This window comes from Penicillium samsonianum (assembly GCF_028829775.1).
Source record: "Penicillium samsonianum strain IBT 33392 chromosome Unknown utg000004l_segment0_segment0, whole genome shotgun sequence".
In the NCBI taxonomy this organism is placed as follows: domain Eukaryota; kingdom Fungi; phylum Ascomycota; class Eurotiomycetes; order Eurotiales; family Aspergillaceae; genus Penicillium; species Penicillium samsonianum.
The window spans coordinates 4,010,213-4,031,385 of NW_026643262.1; the positions used below are offsets into that span (position 1 = coordinate 4,010,213).

Sequence of the window (21,173 nt, forward strand, 5' to 3'; positions counted from 1 at the left end):
CCCCAAAAAGCGTTTACTGTGATGTGATACGAGTACCTTAGCAAATTTGATTAAAATATGCCTCAGGGTATATTTGAGATAGAAGATAGAATGCATCAATATTAGTGAACAAAGTGCAAAGATACATCCATGGATCTAGTCTAGGTTAATATTTCTATTAGAATCGACGCAGCAGCTGTACAACAATCGGCGATTCGTGGTTGGTGAAGATAGCGGGATCTACCCCGCGAAGTATAAAGCGGCCCCGGGGCAGTTTCCCCATCGTCTCTCTCGGAAGCATCACACAAAAGCATCGCACAGGGCAGCATGACTGAGTCAAAAACCGAGAGCTCGCAGCTCGCCGATGGTAATCATATCCCGATTATCGACCTTTCCACTTTAGATAGTCCAGATTTCAATGAGCGACAGAAACTTGCTCAATCAATTTATGATGCTTGCACTCAGGTTGGCTTCTTTTACATAAAGGTAGGCGGCTCTTGTCGTTCTGTCGAGCCTGGTCAGCTACTAATGCCGCTGTGCAGCACCATGGAATTCCAGAGGACAAAATAGATGGCATACACAACTCCGCAAAGCAGCTCTTCGACCTTCCCGAGGAGCAAAAGATGAAGTTCTACATTGGAAACTCCCCCGTACGCCTGCAAACTTGAACTCATAAAAGCATATACTAAGACCATACTAGAAATTCCGCGGCTACAGTCCTATAGGTGGCGAGAAATCCACAGGGACAGACGATGATCCCATTTCCGAAGAAGATGCAGTCAGTGCTCTCTCCGAAGCATTTGACATTGGATACGAAACTGCAATGGACCCTCAAAAATCGAAAGATGACCCTCTTCCTCGCGATCCTTATGGATTGTATGGAGATAACCAATGGCCCGGCCAAAATTTACTTCCAAACTTCCCAGAGACTTACATTGAATATTGTGCGATGATGCTAGAGCTCTGCCGAAAGATGATGAGAATATTTGCCCTCGCTTTAGGCTTGCCCGAAGAACACTTCGATTCCAAGACTCGGAACCCAGGGGTCACATCTAGGATGATGCATTACCCGCCTCAGCCGGTGAAGGAAGAGGTTCGTGAAGGGCTGGGGGCTCATACGGTAGGCTATTGACCAAAACATGAAAGAACATACCCAAAGACTGATTCCTTATCTGCTCTCAGGATTTCGAATGCTTCACTATCCTCTCCCAGGGTAGTGTCCCGGGCCTGCAAGTCCTGAGCCACAGCGGTGAGTGGATACTGGCACCACCATTGCCGGGGACATTGGTCGTCAACATTGCAGATTGCTTGTCAATTTGGTAAGATTAGTACGGTCATCCACAAGAGTATGTGCTGACTGATTTAGGACGAATAAAAAGTTCAAGTCTACTATTCATCGCGTGACAAACTTGACCGGACAAGAGCGTTATTCCATTCCCTTCTTCTTTGGAGTCGACTATGATACAACAGTCTCAGTTCTACCGAACCATATTTCGGATGAAAGACCTGCATGTAAAGAGCCCTTCAAGGCAGGCGAGGTGAGTCATAAAATAGATCTAGTACCGATGCGATGACTGACGAGGGAATAGTGGGTTCGCGAAAAGCTATCGAAGGCATATGTTGCCTATGAAGGCTAGGGGTTGCAGTGGATAACTCCTAAGATGGAATTTCAAACTAGCCCTGGAGACACTAGCCCTGGAGATTGCCCTACTACTGGTTCAACCCGTAGCTACTTTACTTAGTAGTTAGTTACATGATTCTTCACATGTCTACGTCAAAACAAATTAGGTATACACAACATACATATATGTTAGAGAATTGATCAATCGCCCCAAGTAATTAATCCCGCTTGACCGTCAACCAATCTCCTCTAAGTCCAGCCCAGCGCATCCAAATCCAGAATAAAAACGGTTTGTAAGCGTGAAGTCCCCCCGCCCCGTGGCGCCGGGAGTTTGTTCCCGTCGGAACCCCGCACATAGCCAGCTGCCTGAACGCCGAGCCATATAAAGTGTGTCGAGAACAACATCCAGGATAAAAGCCAATTACGTCGCAATGTCATTGCCATTCAGTACCCTGCCCTCCACGGCTACGGCCTCCCTGACCCCATTCAAAGCCGCCATCCCCAAAGCCGCGCTCGTCGAGCTCGAGACGTTGATAAAGCTAGCGAAGCTTGCACCTCCCACCTACGAGAATTCCCAAACGGACCGTCGCTATGGTGTCACTACGGACTGGCTAGTGATCATGCGCGATCAATGGCTGAGGTCTTATAACTGGTATTGACATCACAGCATGACATTAGATACAGGACTGAATTGCCGTACTAGGAAATCATCAGAGGATCGAATCAATAGCTTCCCTCAATATACGACGGAGATTGAAGGTCTTACGATTCATTTTGTAGGGTTGTTTTCGGAAAGGAAGGATGCTGTTCCTCTGTTGTTGTTGCATGGATGGCCTGGTAGGTCTATGTTTTGGCCTTGATGTAACAAAAAGCAAATGAGCAATTTGTGGAGACTGACATATCGCATTAAAGGGAGCTTCCTCGAGTTTCTGCCTATACTGCAAAAGTTCCGAGAAGAGTACACCCCGGAAACCTTACCTTATCACTTGATTGTACCTTCGTTGCCAGGTTTCACATTTTCATCTGGACCCCCGTTGGATAGAGATTTTGGAACGGGTGACATTGCTCGTGTGTTAGATCAACTGATGAAAGACCTCGGCTTCGAGAGTGGATATGTTGCCCAAGGAGGCGATATTGGAAGTCGAATTGCCAGGAACTTGGGCGTGGACCATGAGAGCTGCAAAGGTATGGAACATTCATGATATTCCGAGTAGAAGGATTGAGCTTTTTCTAACAAGTCCCGGTACAGCTGTACACGGTGAGTGCTCGCTTTATAAACGTTATCTAAATACCAGAATGCCAATATAAGTTAGTCAACGTTGTTTTCATGAGAAAGCCGGACGGCATGACGGACGACCACCTGAATGCTTTTGAGATAGAGGGCATCAAGAAGATGATGAACTTCATGACTACTGGCGCAGGCTATGCAACTGAGCAAGGCACTCGACCCAGCACCATCGGGCATGTTTTGGCATCGAGCCCTATGGCTCTTCTAGCGTGGTGCGTCGTGCAAACCAAAGCGTAGTCGACAGGGACTGCAAAACTGACACATGCAGGATCGGAGAAAAATTCCTGGAATGGGTCGATGACCCGCTTGCCCCAGAAGACATTTTGGAATCTGTCACCTTGTACTGGCTTACAGAGACGTTCCCTCGAGCGATCTATACTTATCGACAGGTGAGTCTCGCCGAATGATTCTCAACTTTCATGAGCAGACATCTGATGATAATGAGAAGAACTATCCTGCGCCACCGATTCCGTCTTCCAATGACCCCCGTTGGTATATCCACAAGCCCTTTGGATTTTCTTCATTCCCTATGGAGCTTGCTCCACTGCCGCGCTCGTGGATTGAAACCACCGGAGACTTGGTATTCTGGGAGCAACACCAGAAGGTATGAAACGTGGTAGTTTAATGAGAACGGAGATCTGAGACTGACGCTGGTTTGCTACAGGGCGGTCATTTCGCGGCGCTAGAGCGGCCTGATGAATTGAAAGCGGATTTGGTCAAGTTCGTAGAACAGGTGTGGCCCGGTATTACCGGTGCCAAATAAGCTGGGACCAATAACCAGGAAAGAAGAGTACGGGTCAATGTAGAAGACTTAGAGTTACATCTGAAGTTGGAATGTATTGGATGCTGTGACTACATAGCTACCGTAGCTAGCTCAGATATGCACTGGGGACCATAGTACAGCTTTCATTTGATATCGACTCCTGCGTGCCTGAATAAAGAGCAATATTTATTTGAAATAACCACTACACAGATTTTTCATTGATCAAAACATAAATATTTCCGTGAGACGTTCATGGTTTGGTGGATGGTAAAGTAGTAGAAGATGCAGTCGGAAATGCGGGCTGTTTATCAGATCGCGCCCACCTCTACTTGACTACTTCCTTCCCCCGGGGCCATCTCCAAATCTCAACAAGAACCACTAGAGCATCACCCAGCGCCGCCTAAACCATGACATCAACCAGAGCAGCCGATGAAATTTTCTCCGACGAATCAAGCTTCTACGGTAAACCCCATCCCATACTCCAACCCACCTAAGGAACCCCATCTAACCCATATCAGGCGACGAAGATGAAAAGACCCAACTGGAAGCCCAAGTCTCATCCTACGACCCAGAGCCATTCTGGGTTGAAACACACCAAAAGCTGCTATCAACGATACAGCAGCATCTGCGCGCGCCACCGACACGCGCAAAGGTCGCATCATCAGACATTTCTATGGACGATGCATCCCCAGAACCAGGCATCTTACCGCACAACCAGCGCGGGAAGACCGAGCCCATAGCTCGCTTTTTATCGCGTCTTCCGCCCTCAACAACAGAGTCCGCGGACGTAGGTCCCTGGATCTGGATGACCAATCCGCATATGCCGTCGAGGCCGAGTGGGGATGGGGATGTTCCCGCTCTGCTTAGGAAAGGCAGGGAGCTGCTTCAGGAGTACGAGAATGAGAGTGCGGTTCTGCGCGAGGCGCATGATAAGTCTGGTGCGAAGACTACGGCTGCTTTGACGCGTAAATTGAATCCGATGCGGAAGGAGCTTGAGAAGCGTATTCTTGATATGGCGAGGGAGACAGGTGTTACCAGTGGGAAGTGGATGCTTTTTCCGACTGTTGACCGGGTTGATGAGTTCTGGGGGGTTGTTGTTAGGGCGATGGAGAAGGGGGAGCTTGGGGATGTGGCGAAAGTTGCTACTGATGGTGGGGGTGGAGAGAGTCGTTTGATTTGTGTTTATACGGATGATTTTGGGGATGTTGAGGATGTTAAGCGGGTTGTGAGTAAGTTGGTTGATGTTGGGCTTGTTGGGAAGGGGCCCCGGTCTATTTACTACAAGTCTGATGCGTTTACTCATCTGGAGATTAACTCTAAGAATGAGTATGGGCTTAAGGCGAGTATGTATGCGAGTCGGGAGGTGCTCGAGGGGAAGTAGCTGGGATTATGGCCTGGTGGGCTTTGTTTATGATTGATGAGGATATGATTGACGATTAATGTTATGCTGTAGTGGGTATCTCTGAACGCAGTTATCTACATATGTACTATGATACGTGATGGGTTTCCGGACATTGGTGGCAGTAGGTTGTCATGGGAGGATAGGCTGTGTGCCCAAGGCATTCCGAAAAATCGGGGCAGCGGTGGTTTCGTCCGGGGTGGTTCGTTGGGACGAGGGCTGGAGGCTGGTATCGATTGATCATGTCTTGCATAGATCGAGATCGATTTTGCTTCATGAAGGAGCCGGCTCATTCATGGCCGCAATTATCGGCCTAGTCAGAAGTCATAGCTCACCTCAACAGCCGTTCATTGCCGAGGAGCCCCAACCGCATGGATTATGGCCGAAGAAAGGTGTGTACAAGCAGGTGTTCAGTCATCCTGGCTTGCCGGGTTCATGACTTTCCCACACGCTTCCCGAATCTCAGCAACCCCCTTGACATCACCCCAAGCGTCGAGTAAATGCTGGATCTCTCTCCAGTCCTTCTCCGCATCCTCCTGTTTGTCCTCCGCCACAAGTTTCTCCAATCTTTGTGGTGCAGCAAGCACCCACCGAACAGTATCCTTCTCACTCTTCTGACTCGAAGCCCCGTCTTCCACCTTCGCCTCCTTCATTCGCCGCCGCTGCTCCTCGCCTTCCTTAATGAGCCCACCAGCAGTCTCAGCAACAAAAGCAATAGCCGGACCCAGCGTTTTTGTCATAGTCAACGGCGCACCGCGATCATCCATACTGCGCCGCATTTTACCAATTGTCTCTACAGCGCGGATCAACTTCGAGTAGTTATCGTAGACCAACGCCTTCCGCTCTCCGTCGAGAGTGCGGATATCCCCAACCAACGTGTTCTCTGCCTTGAGCACCGTAGACAGCGACGACGAGGACAAGAGATGCTCGACATACTTCTGTGGGTCAAAGTCTGCACTGTCGAGCTCCGTCCCGGACGCTAGAGAGGTTGGGTCGGAGATGTCTCCTGCATCTGTGTTCCGCGACACACTCCGGGAGCGAGATACGTCCCGAGAGGCAGAGGTGTCAGCGCCCGGCGGCTTGAGGTTGTAGTAGTCTCGCAGGGCGCTGCGATTACGTCGAAGATGGAGTGAGGGGGAGAGAGCTCGTGCAGTGGATGGGGTAGATGCGGCGCTTAGGCCCCCGCTGGCGTTGGTGTTCAGGGCATCGAGTGATGGACGGGAGGAGGCTGGGCCCGGGGATTGGGCTCGAGAGGAGGCAATGGACGGACGTGGGGAGGATATAGCCGACATTGCGGTGTGTTGTGAGGGGGGTGTGTCGGAGTTGTCGGAGGTGAGAGAGTCGGGCCAGGTCAATTGCTTTAAGCGGTGGTCTGTGCTTTTGTTTTCGCGTTGAGCTTCCCCAACTTCTTAAATTCGCTGCTTTCCTTTGATTACCATACACGCCACCATGATCCTGAGGGGGTCCATACATCATGACCAGTCCTGATCAAATCGCAGCTCAGATACTGAGTACTAAATCCCTCTCAGTTGCCCAACCCTGGCTCAATGCCTTCCTATCATCCTCCAGCACAGCACAACGCAATATCCCCGCCTCTGCCCTCGCAAAGACTGCTATATTCCGTCTTCTCGCCTCTGATATCAAAGAATCACTCTCCAAACACAGATCATGCGTACTACCAGTCGACATCCATGACCCGAAAGTCCAAGAGCGACGGCTGCAAGGCTCAATCCCCGTGCAAGTGCTAGACATCGAAGACATCGGCACGAGTCTATGGAGCCAGATTGAAGCGATTGAACGTGTTGAGCGTGGCGAGGCGATCCGCGGCCGTGAGATTGTGCGCACAATAGCTGTTGGCGAGGACGCCGAGGCGACGGAGAACAATCGCGCGAACGGTGCTGCGAGTGCGTCCGGGAACAGTGGGTATGGGCCGCACCGGCTGATTCTTCAGGATGCAGCGGGAACTATGGCTGTCGGTGTGGAAATGCAGCGTATTGATGGAATAGCATTGGAGAAACTTGCTATTGGGGCGAAGCTCTTGCTCCGTAATCCGTCTGTTGCCAGGGGTATGGTGCTGCTTTCTCCGGGGTCTGTTACTTTGCTCGGGGGCAAGATTGAGGCTTTGGATAAACCGTGGAGGGAGGGTAGGAAAGCCAGGTTACTAGAGAAGACTGCAGGCATTGAGAGAGAATGAGAAGAGACAAGTCATCGTGGGCTTAGGCAACTGAACAGATGGTGGAGTGTTGCTTCTTTTACTTCGCATTTATTATCAAGGTATGGAATTTGCATTTCTCTTAGTCTTCATGGATTTATTTCTTATGTTGAATTTGATGTTGTCATGTTCATTCGCTAAAATCTGATGTGCAGTTAAAGTAAATACACTGTGCATCAAGTTCACCCAGTCCTCGCGCTTGTAGGGCGCGCGTGTGGCAGGGTAGTCACCTCGTCGTCAGATTACTTCGGTCCATGGCCTGTACAGCGCCTCCATGGCACGAGAGGTTTCTCATCGTCCGATTCCTCCAGTTTATGGCCGCCTACACAGCGTGTCCACATGTTCTGGGTAGGTATATTGTGGCTCAGTTCATCCCACCCATTACGTTTCCACGGGGCAATCAGGATTGCTCGGAAGGCGTCACCAACCTTGCCGGTTTGCGAGTAGGCTTGGCTGAGATCCTCGGCTCCGAGATTGCCGTAAGGGGGAACGCTCCGCAGAGCGCGTGTGATAGTCATGGCGGCTGGGTACGGGTTTCGCGACGCTGCCGACAACTCCATCCACCCGGCAGGTTGGCCCGGTGTAAGCATCACGGCAGCAGTGGCATCACCAATGCGCCTGATGCTTTCAGGGACAGTTGCATTATCGTTGAGTCCCATTGCTGAGATGGCACTCAGAAGTTTGATGATTTTAGCTCGGTCGTGGAGATCGATGTCATCGCGCGAGATCATGCTGTTAAGGTCTGATTCAACTGCTTCAATGGCGTCCCGGTCCGCATCGAGAAGAGCGATGGCACCCAAAAGGGTGACTGCTCCGATGTGGTTAGGGTGATTCATCACACAGTCGAGCAGTTGCTCACGAGCAACAGACCGGTTCTCCTCGCCACCCTTGGCCCACAGGACCTGGGCGAGAAGACAGACAACATCTGGAGCATTGTCTGCTTCTTCTAAAGCATCACGGAACATATCGATGGCTTGGTCCATAGACTTCAGGTTGTAATATGCTAGACCAGCGGTCAGATGCGCAGACAGACGAAGCTTCTTGCAGGCTTCGGGGTCGAATTTCTCCGCATCTTCCTCTCCAGAGAGGGTGAGCGCAAGCTCGGCCTTCTCCGCGGCCTCTTCATAAGAATGGCGTGCAAGCAGGACACGAGCCATATCTGCGTTTGCTTGGGCATACCTCGAAAGGGAAGCTGGTGACTCCGTCTTTTCGAATTCGTCTTCCATGCCTGAACAGACAACCTGAAGGCTAGACTCGGCATCTGCGGTCTCGCCCATTCTCTCTGCCAACAGGGCGGAAAGGTGCACAAACGGCAGGTTTGATGGATCCTGGATGCAGAGCTGGTGCAGTGCGAAGAATGGCTGAATGAGTTCTGAAACGTTAGAGGAGGAGGCCTCATTAAGATGATCAAAGTGGGTCAGGCTGAACTGGCGCTTAGTGAGAATATCGGACGAGTTTGAGATATCAAACGCATGCTCGAAATGACCTCTCGCGTCCTGTGTCTGGCGAATAGTAAGTGAAACGAAGCCTTGGCCGACCCAAGCCAGTGAATAGTCTGGGTCAGTGGCCTGCGCTCGCAAGAAGATCTTCCATGCGTGGTGGCCTTCTTCGTGGAGGAGGTAGAGTGCCCCGAGGTTAGTCCAAACTTGCGCGTTGCGTTCATTCAAATGCAAACTGCGAACAAACGCATGCTGGGAGACCTTCGGACTCATGCTCGCAGTGACGACACCCAATGCGTTCCAGAAATCGGCATTGCCCGCCTCCAATTCGATTGCTCTCTTGAAGCACCGCATAGCTGCTTTCAGGAACTTGCGGGACTTTTTGCCTTTCTTGGTCGGGTCCGGCTGCACAGTGCGATGGGCCAAATGTTCAGCCCAACCAAGGTTGAACCAGGCAACTGCTTGAGAATGAGGATCATGCACAGAAACGTGGAGTGCACGTTTAAAAGCGATTATGGACAGGTGAACGTAGAATTCAGATGGCATCGACTCTTCATTCTCATTGGCTGCGAGCCAATCAGTTCCGACCCCATCAACATCGGTCAAGACATCAAGGGCCATGGGGTCGAGATCAACTGTCAGTAAAGCCTTGCAGCTGGAAGCAGACAGCTTTCCGGCCTTGGCCTTCATGTATGAGAAGTTGGAGAAGGCATCGCCTACAGCCTTCCACAAGTTGAAAATGTCGCTTTGGATCTTCACCAGCGAGCTGGCCACTGAAATAGCTTGGTATGCGAGCTCTGCCGCATCATTGAAGAGGCCCAGGCCAAGGCTCTTCGCCGAACTCTCAGTCAGGGTCTGAAGAAGCGCGAGAGTTACACCAACATCACCAGGCCGGGATTTTAGGACATCTTCGTAAGTAGCGATAGCGTCGTCGTACTGGCCAAGCTCTCGTCTGACGTTTGCTAGCATATACCTTGCAAACCATACATGCTCCTTGTCTTTAGGTGAAAGCACTGGTTCCAATAGTCTTGCTTGCTCAAAGGCCTTAGTGGCGGCGTTGTATCGGCCAGAGTGGTGATAGCTCTCGGCAAGACCGACCCATGAGTGGTAATCTTCTGGCGCAAGTCGAAGCGCTGCTTGGAAGGACACGACACTTTTGCTGTATTGCTGTTTGTTAACTTGAACTGACCCCAACGCAGCATATGGCCAGCTGAATCCTCGGCGCTTTGACCCAGGGGAAGGCCTAGCCTTGCCGGAATCGACCACCCGCTGCGCAATTGCTTCGACAAGGTCCCATTCCTTCGAGTCGGCAAAGCCCCTGGCAAGACGCTCGGCGGCTTCGATCTCAGAGGTTGACAACTCAAATGCCTTGTGAAAGCATCTGCGAGCTCTGACTTTATCCTTCTTGTAGTCTGCGTAGTAGAAACCAAGAATCGTGTATGCTGGAGCGAAGTTCATATTCGCCTGAATGGAAGCAAAAAGGCTAGCATAAGCACCACTGCGATCTTTGCGCGCAGCTGGGGATGGATCAAGCTCCCACTGGCAGTAACCAATGCGATAAAGAAGCTCAGATTTGAACTCCCTGTTGTCGGGTTGAGTTTCTTTCAGATCCTCAAGGGTAGCCTGAAGACTGGCTAGGCCACCTTCAAGATCGCCACTCAATGCCTCACACCAAGCAAGCTCTCCACGAATCTTGAGGTTAGAAGAGTCGCGTTCAAGTGATCGCCGCAAGAAGTCGACAGCTTCAGCGTAGTCTTGATCCTCTTTCAAAATCAAACCAATCCCAAGCAGGCAATTGGAGGAGGTTGGGTTCCGTTCGAGGATACCTTCAAATATTTTTTTCGCGTCTGGGTGATACCGGGGGGATTGGTAATGGATCATAGCATTGGCAAGCGCTTTGTTCAAGGCATCAATGGTGTTTGGGATCTTGACCCCACTGTACTTTACCAAGTTCTCGATGTACAGCAACCCCTTACGAGCAACATTGACCACGCTCTCATACTCTTCGAAAGAGATGTAGACATCTGCCATGATGCGGTGCGCAAGAATTGAATCTCGAGCGGAATCCAACCCCTCGACCATAAGGACGAGAGGGTCTTGGGGAACAGTTGCATCGTCATCAATTTCGTTATCAGGCTGAGTGGCTGTGATTTCCTTACGATCCTTGCCATCTTTGTCGTTTGTTTCGTCCGAGGGGTCCTTGGGAAATGGGGACAGTTCGCTTGATAGAAATCCTTTGAGAACCTGCGAGAGTCCAGATTCTGGGAAAAACTCAATGTACTCGCGCAGATGCCCCACGTCATACTGGGAGAAATCCTGAACATCCAGCCACCCCAGGAAAACTTTCCATGCGGGTTCGAATGGATGTTTTATGATCACCATGTCATGTGCTGCCTTGAAAACGGCTGCTCTCTTCGCCTCCTTCTCGGCGTCAGGCAGAAATCCGAGTTCCTCATATGCACGCTGAAACAACTTCTCCTCGTATTGACGGCGTACTGTATCGTCGTTGGTCCAATCAATCATTCCTTGGTAAAATTGGTCCAATCGGCTCTTGTTGGCAGCTTCCCTCCGAACTTCCTGGGTGACTTGTTCGATGCGAGCACCAAGACGCGTTCTGCGCTCTCCAATCTCACGATTGATAAACTCTTTTTCTTGGCGCTCGGTGATTTCAATCAATCGCTGGTATGTGTGGGATGGACGGGGCAACCGGCCCTCAAGAAAGTCGTACAGTGGTGAGCCCGGTATCTGGAGTTCCAATGCATGCTTATGTTGAGTTGAGGTCCCTTTGGTCTTCATCGACTTTGTGTATTTGTTAATCAGATCTTGGCAGCGTTCCTTCTCGTCGCTAAAAGTCGTCAGCACTATATCTTTCGTATACAGAAATTACAAAGGAATCAAAGCATACTTCTCGGCGAATAACTTTCCAAGAGCAATGACTGCCTTGTGATAACCATCATGGTTGCAACCACCCTGTTTCTCGTACAGGGCGATCAAGCCCTGCCAAGCAGTTTTATCATTGGGATTGATACTTGTCGCAGCGGAATAAGCGTTCTCTGCGTCATTATTATTGTTCAATCGATCGCTGGCGAGACCGAGGAAGACATTCCTAGAAAGAAAAAACAACCCGAGTTAGCCATGTTCAATACAGGGTCAGGATTGACATACGCGTGGTAATTGTTCGGCTCGTTCTTGACAAGCTCCTTGGCTTTTTCAGCTGCAGCTTGGTAATCTTTCGATTCCAAAGCTGCTCGCACAGCTTTCAGCGCCGCTTTGCTCGACATTATTCCCGTTGTGCAGAGACAGCGGGGAGAAACTGTCTTGGTGGAGCAAAGCGGTCGGCTAGCTCGCGATACGTCACTTCTTATCGTTATCGAAGGTGGACACAGGTGATCTTCGAGTTGGCAATGAGCTCACTGTTGGCTGGGAAGTCCTTAACTGGCAAAAGAAAGGAAGAATTACCTTGGGGATATCACGGGAGATGTGCTGAACACAACTCGAGGACTCAAGTCTTCTGGGAGGTTGCTTGAAGTGGTCAGAATCACGTGTTCAAGTGATTTACACGAAGATATCGGGCAGCTCGGCACTTGTGACCATCGTGAGAGGTTGCCAAGGCTCGTTCGCAAGCTATTTCAATACTGCTAGTCGAGTTGAATCGGAAAGTCGTTGCCTGTTTTCATATATCTACTTCCTGCGAGCTGTCAACTTTGTATACTTCGTTTCTTGACTTGCCCATCCTCAAACATCCCGCGCGACGCAGCGACTCCACTCGGCTTGACCTTCGGTAGCACGAGAGCAATAATGGCCCCTCTACGTCTGAAAGTCGACGGACAGTCTTTCCGAGATCCTCACAATCGGGAGATTACACTAAGGGGGATAAACGTTGCGGCTGATGCGAAATACCCAAAGACCCCCGACATCCCCACATACGTCGCGGAGAAGTTCTTTGACGGGGACGATGTGTCATTTGTTGGACGGCCTTTTCCACTAGAAGACGCTCATATTCATTTCAAGCGCCTTCGGAAATGGGGTTATAACACTATCAGGTACATCTTCACCTGGGAAGCCATTGAGCATGCGGGGCCGGGAGTTTACGACGATGAGTGGGTTGCATTCACCATCGAAGTCCTCCGGATAGCCAAACAATACGATTTCTGGGTCTTTATGGACCCGCATCAGGATGTGGTGAGTATATATTATCACCCCGACAAAGAGCCTACAACCTCATGCTAACCCCCTCTTAGTGGTCTAGGTTCTCAGGAGGATCTGGGGCACCGATGTGGACGCTCTATGCAGCGGGACTAAACCCTAAAACCTTCAAACACACGGAAGCCGCCTTGGTTCAAAACACCTACGACATCCCAGCGGAGTTTCCCAAGATGATCTGGAGCACAAATTATACTAGACTGGTTTGTCAAACCATGTTTACCTTGTTTTGGGCTGGACGGGACTTTGCTCCTAAGGCAATCATTGATGGGATGAACATTCAAGATTATCTTCAGGGCCACTTCATTAATGCATGTGCATACCTGGCACGCGGAATTCATGAAGCGGGTGATCTTGATGGCGAAGTGATCATTGGCTGGGAAAGCATGAATGAGCCTCATCGCGGTATTATTGGTGTGCAAGACATCTCAGTAATTCCGCCGGAGCAGCAACTTCAACTAGGTACTTCACCGACAGCATTCCAAGCAATACTCACCGGCTCAGGCAAGGCTTGCGAACAGACAACATGGGCATTTGGAAACTTCGGTCCTTATAAGACTGGCACAAACCTTGTGGACCCGGCAGGTGAGATAGCCTGGTTGCCGGCTGATCACGATGATAGCAAATATGGCTGGCAACGAGACGCTGGATGGAAACTTGGAGAGTGTATCTGGGCTCAGCATGGAGTTTGGGACCCGTCCACAGACACCCTTCTACGGAAGGATTACTTCTCAAAGAACCCTCAGACGGGAGAGCCACTTGACTATGAGAAATTTACCAACTCATATTTCTTGGATCATTACCGAGTGTACAAGAATGCCATTCGAGGAATCTGGTCCGACGCAATAATGTTTTGCCAGCCACCTGTGATGGAGGTACCACCGGATGTTAAAGGCACTGCTGACGACGACCCGAACATGGTCCATGCAGTTCATTTCTATGATGGGTTAACTCTTTTGACAAAACATTGGTGAGATTTGGTCAAGGTTCTCCAATTAGATGTCGGTGTCGGCCGTACTGACTTCTGCAGGAACCGACTCTACAATGTGGATGTTATTGGTGTCCTCCGGGGCAAGTACCTCACCCCTGCCTTTGCGCTCAAGGTTGGTGAGACGGCTATTCGCAACTGTTTGCGTGACCAGCTCAAGTTCCTCCGCGATGAAAGCCGAAATTACATGGGCAGTCATCCGGTGGTATTTACGGAGATTGGAATTCCCTACGACATGGACGACAAAAATGCATACAAGACCGGTGACTATAGTAGTCAAACCAGCGCCATGGACGCAAATCATTTTGCATTGGAGGGCAGTACTTCTAATGGCTTTACTCTATGGGTATATGCCACACAGAACGACCACAAATGGGGTGATCAATGGAATGGGGAGGACCTGTCTATATATTCTCGGGACGATCTAGAACTGCCAGCAGGATCCACCACTCGGCCTGTTGATCTCCATTCCCCTGCCTACTCCGAAAGCCAGAGTAGCGGGGGAGAGCCAGATGTTGGACCTCGTAACCTCAAAGGTGTTTTGTCAACTCCTTCGATCTCCAGTGACCGCTCCCAGCCATCCCTGCAGCAGCAAGGTTATCGTGCCGCAGAGGCATATCTCCGCCCGAGTCCAACGTACGTGAGCGGAAAGTTGAATAGTCATGTTTTTGACCTCAAGAATTGTGCTTTTACTCTATCGCTGACGGCGAAGGGGGCCACCACCGCGACCGCCCCGACCGAAATATATCTTCCTAAGTTCCATTTCCCAGAGAGCAACATCGTGGTTACAGTCAGCGGTGGCAAGTGGGACATTGACGTCCAGGACATCCAGGGTGTCAAGCTACAGCACCTGCGATGGTGGCATGCCGAAGGAGAACAGGATATCAAGATCGAGGGACTCAAGCGCAAGCCTGGGGAGTTTGCCAATCCCGGAGGCCAAGATGCCAGCTATCTGGAACAATGCCAGAAGGGCCAGTGTGTCATGATGTGAAGTTGCTAGTTGTATTTCGAGAGGTTGCCATTTACCAATTTGAGATCAATTGCTTCCTTATATATATCTTGTGTTGTTTTTGTTCGCATAGTCTCTTCAAATCCCAAAAGGAAAAAAGCCTGTACAACAGACACCAAACGGTTCTCCAAATGATATTCAATGACACTTTTGTTTTGAGTGTATATATATGTGACAGGTCTATAGGTCGAAGTATACAACCACCGTGGGTATGCGAGATAAGATAAACAATGATGAGGGGCATAGCTCGCATAATAGGCAGCTATGATGACACCAAAACAACGTGGATTAGGATAGATTAGCATAAAACAAAGAAATATTATACCAATTGTTACCTAACTCATCCTCTTTAACCTTAAAATACTTCCATCCAGTCCTCTATCCAGTGCACCGCAAAGGTGAAAGAAGAGCGGAGCATCAACGGGTGAGCGGTGTGCCCTTGTTGATCTCCAGGGAAAATTCTCAGCCCGACAAGTCACCAATTGTCTTCTGCAAGTCTTCCCTTTTGTGATCTTACTTCGCCAACTAGCTGCATTGCAAAAGTACCGATTCACGACTTCAAGTCCGGTCCTCAACCTCGAACAACCCTCCCCCGGAAAGAGCGAGTGGCGCGTGCGGATGGCCGTTGCGGTGTCCGACTGCTAATCTAACACAGGACAAGTTCAACGGCCATCGAGTCTTACCTGCCCTTCCCTGACTATGAGACGCAGTCTACTACAGTGAAACGAGACTGAGACTTTAATTTTTTGTTCACCAAATATTTCTACAACGCGTCAACAGGATGGCTGCGGAGGAGTTGTCGGAGGGCGGCATGGCCGACATCATCCGTGCCTTGCAACTCATTCACAACCCGGCATCGTCAAACGATATACGGAAGGATGCTTCGCAGTTCGTGGAGAATTTGAAGGATTCTGATGCCGCGGCGCGAAATGGCTTCCTTTTGGCTTCCCGTATGGAGCATGAGCCCGTTGTCCGATACTTCGGTCTTACTCTCCTCGATCACGTTCTGCGCCAATACAACTTCACCAATCCCGAAGAAGCCAAGACCTTACGCATGATGATTTTGCAACTCGCCGAGAACGTCCGCCCCGAAGACCCTGCCTATTTCCGGAATAAGATCTCCCAGCTGTGGACCGAGGCTGCTAAGAAGACCTGGGGGCTGGATTGGATGGATATGGATGCCAACCTGGTTCAGTTCTGGGGTGCATCTCTCGTCCACAAAGAGCTGGTACTCGCTGTTCTTGAGACCCTTTCCGAGGATGTCTTTTTCCGAGAAGATACTGCTTCGTCACTGCGGGGAGGTGAGCTCAATCGGTCGCTCATCGAGATCTTTACCCCTGCAGGCATCGTAGAGCAAATTACTGGAGACAAAACCAGCACCCCCATTCCACGCTGTGGACAGGAGGGCTGGCTCGTTCGCATTTGCGAATTTCTTGACAATTGCGTCCAGAATGTCTCTAGCTCGGAACAGGCTCGGGATGCGGCCATAAAGGCTCTGGCAACTTTGAGATCTGCCTTGTCATGGTCCGTCTACAAAGGTGTCATTGCCTCCCATGTTGTTCCCAGCATTTTCCGAGCTTTGCCTTGTCAAGATGACCAAGTGCTTCTCTCTGCAATTGAAGCACTCCATGCGCTCTATGGAAGAAACACTATCGGCAGCGAAGAATCGCACGAGCTAGTCTGCCTAATATTTGAGTCAGAATACCTTGTTGTTCTTCAAAGGCTTTACGAATGGTCAATCGTGGGACCGGATGACGTTGATGATCCCAAATATCTAATCTCTAAAAAGCTCTCTGAGATGGTCTCATATATCGCAGGATGCTTGGAAGATGACAAGTTCTTAGTCTCTACCATGGACCGTTTGAATCTGCCGCCATTCCTGCAATTCATGGTCAACATCATGCAACACCAGAGCTTGACCGTCTCCATACCTTGCTTGCATCTTTGGTCCAGACTGCTACAAAACTCAAAAATTAGTAATTTGGACTTTGTTCAAGAACAAACTCCTCAGTTCTTGAATATTTGCACCCAGAGGCTTCTTCGTTGGGAGTCTCTCCCGACTGAATCCGATGATCCCACGGTGCAGTTCTTGGTCGAGGACATTGATACAGTCCCCGAGCGACATGCCTTTGTTGGTAATTACCGCCGTTACTGTTCCTCGATCATCGAAATCATCACCTTCAAGCGGCCCCAAGAAGCAGTGCGCGAAATTTTGGCCCGGGTGGACACCAACCTCGACAACTTGTATAGCGGCGTTGAGCCATTTAGTAGTGAGTGTCACAGCCTATTGAACTATGGACTTAGCGACTCATTCATCTTACAGTGGCAACTTTCACCAAATCTTCGATTCCTCTTATGCGAGCGGATGCTCAGTTCGCCGTGGTAGAGGCTGTCGTCAAGGGCTACAACAAGTGGGTTTCGGCCCACGGAAAAGCACCACAACGTGATGTAAGAGGATGAAGCGGAAAAATGAATAATCGATTGCTAATATCTAACAGGAGTCCAAACGAATGGAATTAGAACATGCAGTGGAAAACTGGGCTTCAACTTTGATGCAAAAGTCTTTTGAGGTATGTCATTTTGCATAAATCCAAGGAATTCCATCCACTCATCTCTTTGCCATAGGATCCGGTCCTGAAACAAAGAGTCATCAAATTGGCTGTCGACATATCTTCAAGGGCTTTGGACAATCATCCAGGATTTGCGCTCAAAGTTCTGGAACACATTCTTATGTCACGTCTACCAGATCGGTCAGAATACCCATTGTACTCCGAGGCAGTCAAGGAACTCCATGGATTGGCAAGCTCTGAACTTCGTCGATTGGCTATGCGTTATGCGGACTACTTCTATGTATGTCAATTCTCACATCCTGATCGTCCAGTACTCTCTAACCGTGCCAACTGCAGACTTTCTATGACCTTCTTGAGCCAAAGATCAAAGAAATCACACTGGCTAACCGCATCGATGACAAGCTGCAAATGGAACTGACTTCTATCTTGCTCATTATTATGTATCTTTTCTTCCCCTTCTTGTTGTCCATCTAGGTTGCCCCATACTGACTCAACGCAGGCAACGCGCAATCAATGCCGATCCTTATCTGCGCCAAAATCGGCTTGCATCCTTCCTCGAGCCCATCCGAGAGTCATGGCAAGACGACCAATTTCGTCACAACAGCTCCACTTTCCCCGGGTTTTGCAATATGCTTGGATTGGAGAATGTTGGTCCATACATGCAATCCAAAGAAGCACAGAAACTGGTAGACTGGTCCGAGGTTGTCCTGGATAACGAAGGAAAGTTAGTCCAAGAAGAGATGACCAGAAAGTTCCAGGTAAGAAACCCAACACTCATTTCTGTGCTAGGGCCAATCTGACCCATTGTATTCTAGCTGTTGCCATTGCGTGGCACGAAGACTATGTTGGCTGTTTCGACAGATCGACTCAAAAAGTCTACGCCAGCCTATGCGACCGCCTGTGAGATGTGGCACGAATTGATCCCTGTCATTCTCCCCACTTTACTGCAGCTTGTCAGGTAATTATCTATGCTAATGCAGATTCATGCCATCAAGCTAACTTTCAATTTCAAGACACGCCCATGCCTTCCACAACCCTACCAATTGGAATATGGTCGAAGGCATGCAACCAGTAGTCGAACGTATCCTCACGGATCGATTTTGGCAGGCTGGTATTTCGATCGGTAGCCGCGACGAGTTCTATGCTAGAATCACATCATCGAAGTCTACACTTGAAGGGTTTGCATCATCGGTTCGAGGAAAAGTCAGAGCTGTCCGCGAAGCATGCTACTCCATGCTATTCAGCATGAGCAGGATGCGAGAGCACTTCTATGGATTCGCCGAACTCCCAGGACCCCTATCTGAAGCATTGTTCGTTGACTCACCGCATCTCTCCTCCCACCAGTTCTCGGTTCTTCTCAACATATCGCGTTGTCTGATTGACGACTGCCCTGTGCAATTCCGCAGCCAATTCTTGCCTCCCATGCTATCGACTCTGTTCACCAACATTGATCGCAAAGTCACCACAGAATGGGAAATCATTGAACAACGCAGGAACGGAATTTCGGACGGAGATCTCACCACGGAGATGAAGTCCGAAAGTGTCCTTCGCCAGTTGACTTACTCTGCTGTGATCATGGTAGCCAGTCTATTTGATCCACAGAGAGGTGGTAAACGCTCCCTGACCCGCCAGCTACTCCTAAGCATAAACCACCCGATACTAACCGAATATGACCCCTCAGATCCAGATGGGACTGAATCGGATCCCAGTGCACCCCAGCCGACCCCGAACCTCTCTGATTCTATCCGCCATTTCGTCCTCTCCTCCCCCCAGATCTTTGAGCCAGTCATGCTCTTCTGTACGCACGCTCTTCGCATGCGCGATACGCGCAGCGGTAGCATCATCACGCGCGTCATTCGGTCAATTCTGCAAGACTTTGCGCCCACGAACGATACCCCGGACACCCAAACCATCGCGACCATCCGCGAATTCATATGTACTGATGTCCTCACAGCATGCATTTCATCCGTACATGAATCATACTTTGTCGATATGCAAAAGGACCTCGCTCAGCTAATTGCATCAATTTGGTGTCTCTATGGCTTCTGTAGCGAAACCCCTCGTGCTGTTTTCCTGAGCTTGCCAGGAATCAGTGCAGAGAAAGTGGTCACTACCGAGTCTGCACTTCATCGCACTACCTCACCAAGGCAGCAGCGCGCATTAGTCTTGGAGCTTCTTGAGCCCTTGCGCGGCATCAGTATTGCCGAGCAAGGGAAAATGCTGGGTTCTCGCGAGGAACGTCGTAAGGCCCGTTCAGCATTGCAGGAGAGGTACATGACCAATGAGATGGACACTCAGCAGCAGAACCACCGTGTCGATATTAACGATGGCCCCGATCTTGGTGGTGTGGCTGATCTATTTGGATAGGTTAAGCATGATCTGCTTTCTGGATTGTGAAAGGTTGGGATATGCTGTGGTGCTGTCGGGCTTGTTGATTCTTCATTTTACAAACTATGGATGGTCCATCTAAATTATGTACACCATTCGCGGCCCGACTCCCATTTTTGCAGTCACATTTCGTCCTTTCTGTCTGGATCTGCGTTGCAGCTTTGGCAACTACCCCTGTCGTTAGCGAGCAGCGGCGCTTTGCGAGAGATGATATCATAAAAAGCCCACATACAATTATGCACAAATATATTACTTTCTCTACTAATAGCCTATTTGTGGTTCTGCCACACATTTTGAACGAGTAAAGAAATAAGACATATTGCAAAAGACTGAACTAAACCCTTCACTAGGCAAGTAATATCTACAATGTTTTCCTCGAAATGGCTTCGAGACGGTTTACCCCAACTACCACCACAATGCTTCTAGCTCTCCCACAACAATCAGAAAGGCCCAGTTCAGTCCGTATACCATGGAAGCAAGGGGTCACCAACCAAGCATCCCAAAACACCAGCATCATACAGAGTCAAAAGGAGGGAACGGAGGTACAATATCGCTCAAAGATCAGTGTGACACTGTCTGACTGTCTATTGAGTGAGATTGGCGGGGGTATAGGCGAAAGTAGGGCGGATAAAGCTGTCAAGGCAAGCAAAATTAGCATCAATCCCAGAAATGATATAGCGTCCAACTGCGCTAGCATGGAACATACCGGTCGGAGTTGTAGATCTTGGCATCGGTACCGAGAAGCTCCTTCTCGCGTGCCTTGTCGGCGTAGTGCCGGCGGACCTGGTCGCGGTCCTCCTCGGCTTGGAGGAGAGGAGTGATATGCAGACGGGACCACATCTTCTCACGGGCGAGCTCACTATCGTTCAAACAGATATCAGTCATTGAGTTCACTTCTTTCTTCCACTACCGGGTTTGTATCGGGTTCCAATTGCGGTTTCTCTCGGGTCGATCGGAGGTAGGAAAGGAGCCAGTTGCTGGGCAAAACGTACCGCTGCTCACGGACACCGTGGAAGTACTTGTAGAAACCGTAGGCCATGATGACGTGCATGCCAATCATGTAGTAGGCGGGCTTGAAGCCGCGGGCAGGGACGTTCCGCTATGAGAGTAAGAAACGAACCCGTTAGCTTGGATGTCTGTGTGCTGGGTGCGCAGGGCCATTGGGAGCCCGGGAAATGGGTTGTATGGCTTACCTTGTACTGGACTTGAGCGTAGCCCCCCGTTGGGGGCATATCCTGAGGCATTGTGACGGTAATGAGCGGGTTAAGGGCTTGGAGGGATAGCGAGGAGCCGCTGTAACGATTGGAGAAGTTG

General features: G+C 50.0%; 9 protein-coding genes across 9 annotated transcripts; 6 read left to right on the plus strand and 3 right to left on the minus strand.

The window, feature by feature from the left end:
- Positions 1-306: 306 nt before the first annotated feature.
- N7471_008458 (isopenicillin N synthase family dioxygenase) lies at positions 307-1,616 on the plus strand (the record flags this gene model as incomplete). The annotated part of the gene is made up of 6 exons (XM_057281177.1): positions 307-465; positions 522-629; positions 680-1,099; positions 1,162-1,298; positions 1,346-1,517; positions 1,569-1,616. The coding sequence occupies 6 exons, from the start codon at positions 307-309 to the stop codon at positions 1,614-1,616; spliced, it is 1,044 nt and encodes a 347-aa protein (XP_057135437.1).
- Positions 1,617-2,031: 415 nt separating this feature from the next.
- Positions 2,032-3,651, plus strand: N7471_008459 (epoxide hydrolase family protein; the record flags this gene model as incomplete). Its single annotated transcript, XM_057281178.1, has 8 exons — positions 2,032-2,252; positions 2,304-2,437; positions 2,513-2,785; positions 2,850-2,858; positions 2,914-3,100; positions 3,157-3,277; positions 3,337-3,492; positions 3,553-3,651. 8 exons carry the CDS (start codon positions 2,032-2,034, stop codon positions 3,649-3,651), a joined length of 1,200 nt encoding a protein of 399 aa, XP_057135438.1.
- A 407-nt stretch (positions 3,652-4,058) lies between these two features.
- Positions 4,059-5,032, plus strand: N7471_008460 (DUF1917 domain-containing protein; the record flags this gene model as incomplete). Its single annotated transcript, XM_057281179.1, has 2 exons — positions 4,059-4,113; positions 4,170-5,032. 2 exons carry the CDS (start codon positions 4,059-4,061, stop codon positions 5,030-5,032), a joined length of 918 nt encoding a protein of 305 aa, XP_057135439.1.
- Positions 5,033-5,460: 428 nt separating this feature from the next.
- On the minus strand, positions 5,461-6,342 carry N7471_008461 (COG1/VPS51 family protein; the record flags this gene model as incomplete). Its single annotated transcript, XM_057281180.1, has 1 exon — positions 5,461-6,342. One exon carries the CDS (start codon positions 6,340-6,342, stop codon positions 5,461-5,463), a length of 882 nt encoding a protein of 293 aa, XP_057135440.1.
- Positions 6,343-6,524: 182 nt separating this feature from the next.
- Positions 6,525-7,244, plus strand: N7471_008462 (OB fold domain-containing protein; the record flags this gene model as incomplete). The annotated part of the gene is made up of 1 exon (XM_057281181.1): positions 6,525-7,244. The coding sequence occupies one exon, from the start codon at positions 6,525-6,527 to the stop codon at positions 7,242-7,244; it is 720 nt and encodes a 239-aa protein (XP_057135441.1).
- Positions 7,245-7,385: 141 nt separating this feature from the next.
- On the minus strand, positions 7,386-11,982 carry N7471_008463 (SKI complex subunit tetratricopeptide repeat protein SKI3; the record flags this gene model as incomplete). The annotated part of the gene is made up of 3 exons (XM_057281182.1): positions 7,386-11,546; positions 11,607-11,807; positions 11,867-11,982. 3 exons carry the CDS (start codon positions 11,980-11,982, stop codon positions 7,505-7,507), a joined length of 4,359 nt encoding a protein of 1,452 aa, XP_057135442.1. The 3' UTR covers positions 7,386-7,504.
- A 517-nt stretch (positions 11,983-12,499) lies between these two features.
- On the plus strand, positions 12,500-14,883 carry N7471_008464 (sterylglucosidase 1; the record flags this gene model as incomplete). The annotated part of the gene is made up of 3 exons (XM_057281183.1): positions 12,500-12,883; positions 12,943-13,874; positions 13,935-14,883. 3 exons carry the CDS (start codon positions 12,500-12,502, stop codon positions 14,881-14,883), a joined length of 2,265 nt encoding a protein of 754 aa, XP_057135443.1.
- A 799-nt stretch (positions 14,884-15,682) lies between these two features.
- On the plus strand, positions 15,683-19,838 carry N7471_008465 (karyopherin MSN5; the record flags this gene model as incomplete). The annotated part of the gene is made up of 9 exons (XM_057281184.1): positions 15,683-17,171; positions 17,225-17,349; positions 17,400-17,471; positions 17,527-17,751; positions 17,808-17,911; positions 17,971-18,229; positions 18,287-18,429; positions 18,485-19,080; positions 19,153-19,838. The coding sequence occupies 9 exons, from the start codon at positions 15,683-15,685 to the stop codon at positions 19,836-19,838; spliced, it is 3,699 nt and encodes a 1,232-aa protein (XP_057135444.1).
- Positions 19,839-20,161: 323 nt separating this feature from the next.
- On the minus strand, positions 20,162-21,136 carry N7471_008466 (putative NADH-ubiquinone oxidoreductase subunit GRIM-19). The gene is made up of 4 exons (XM_057281185.1): positions 21,053-21,136; positions 20,852-20,958; positions 20,566-20,718; positions 20,162-20,492 (listed from the first exon to the last, which is right to left on the minus strand). Exons 1-4 carry the CDS (start codon positions 21,101-21,103, stop codon positions 20,444-20,446), a joined length of 360 nt encoding a protein of 119 aa, XP_057135445.1. The 5' UTR covers positions 21,104-21,136; the 3' UTR covers positions 20,162-20,443.
- Between the last annotated feature and the right edge of the window lie 37 nt (positions 21,137-21,173).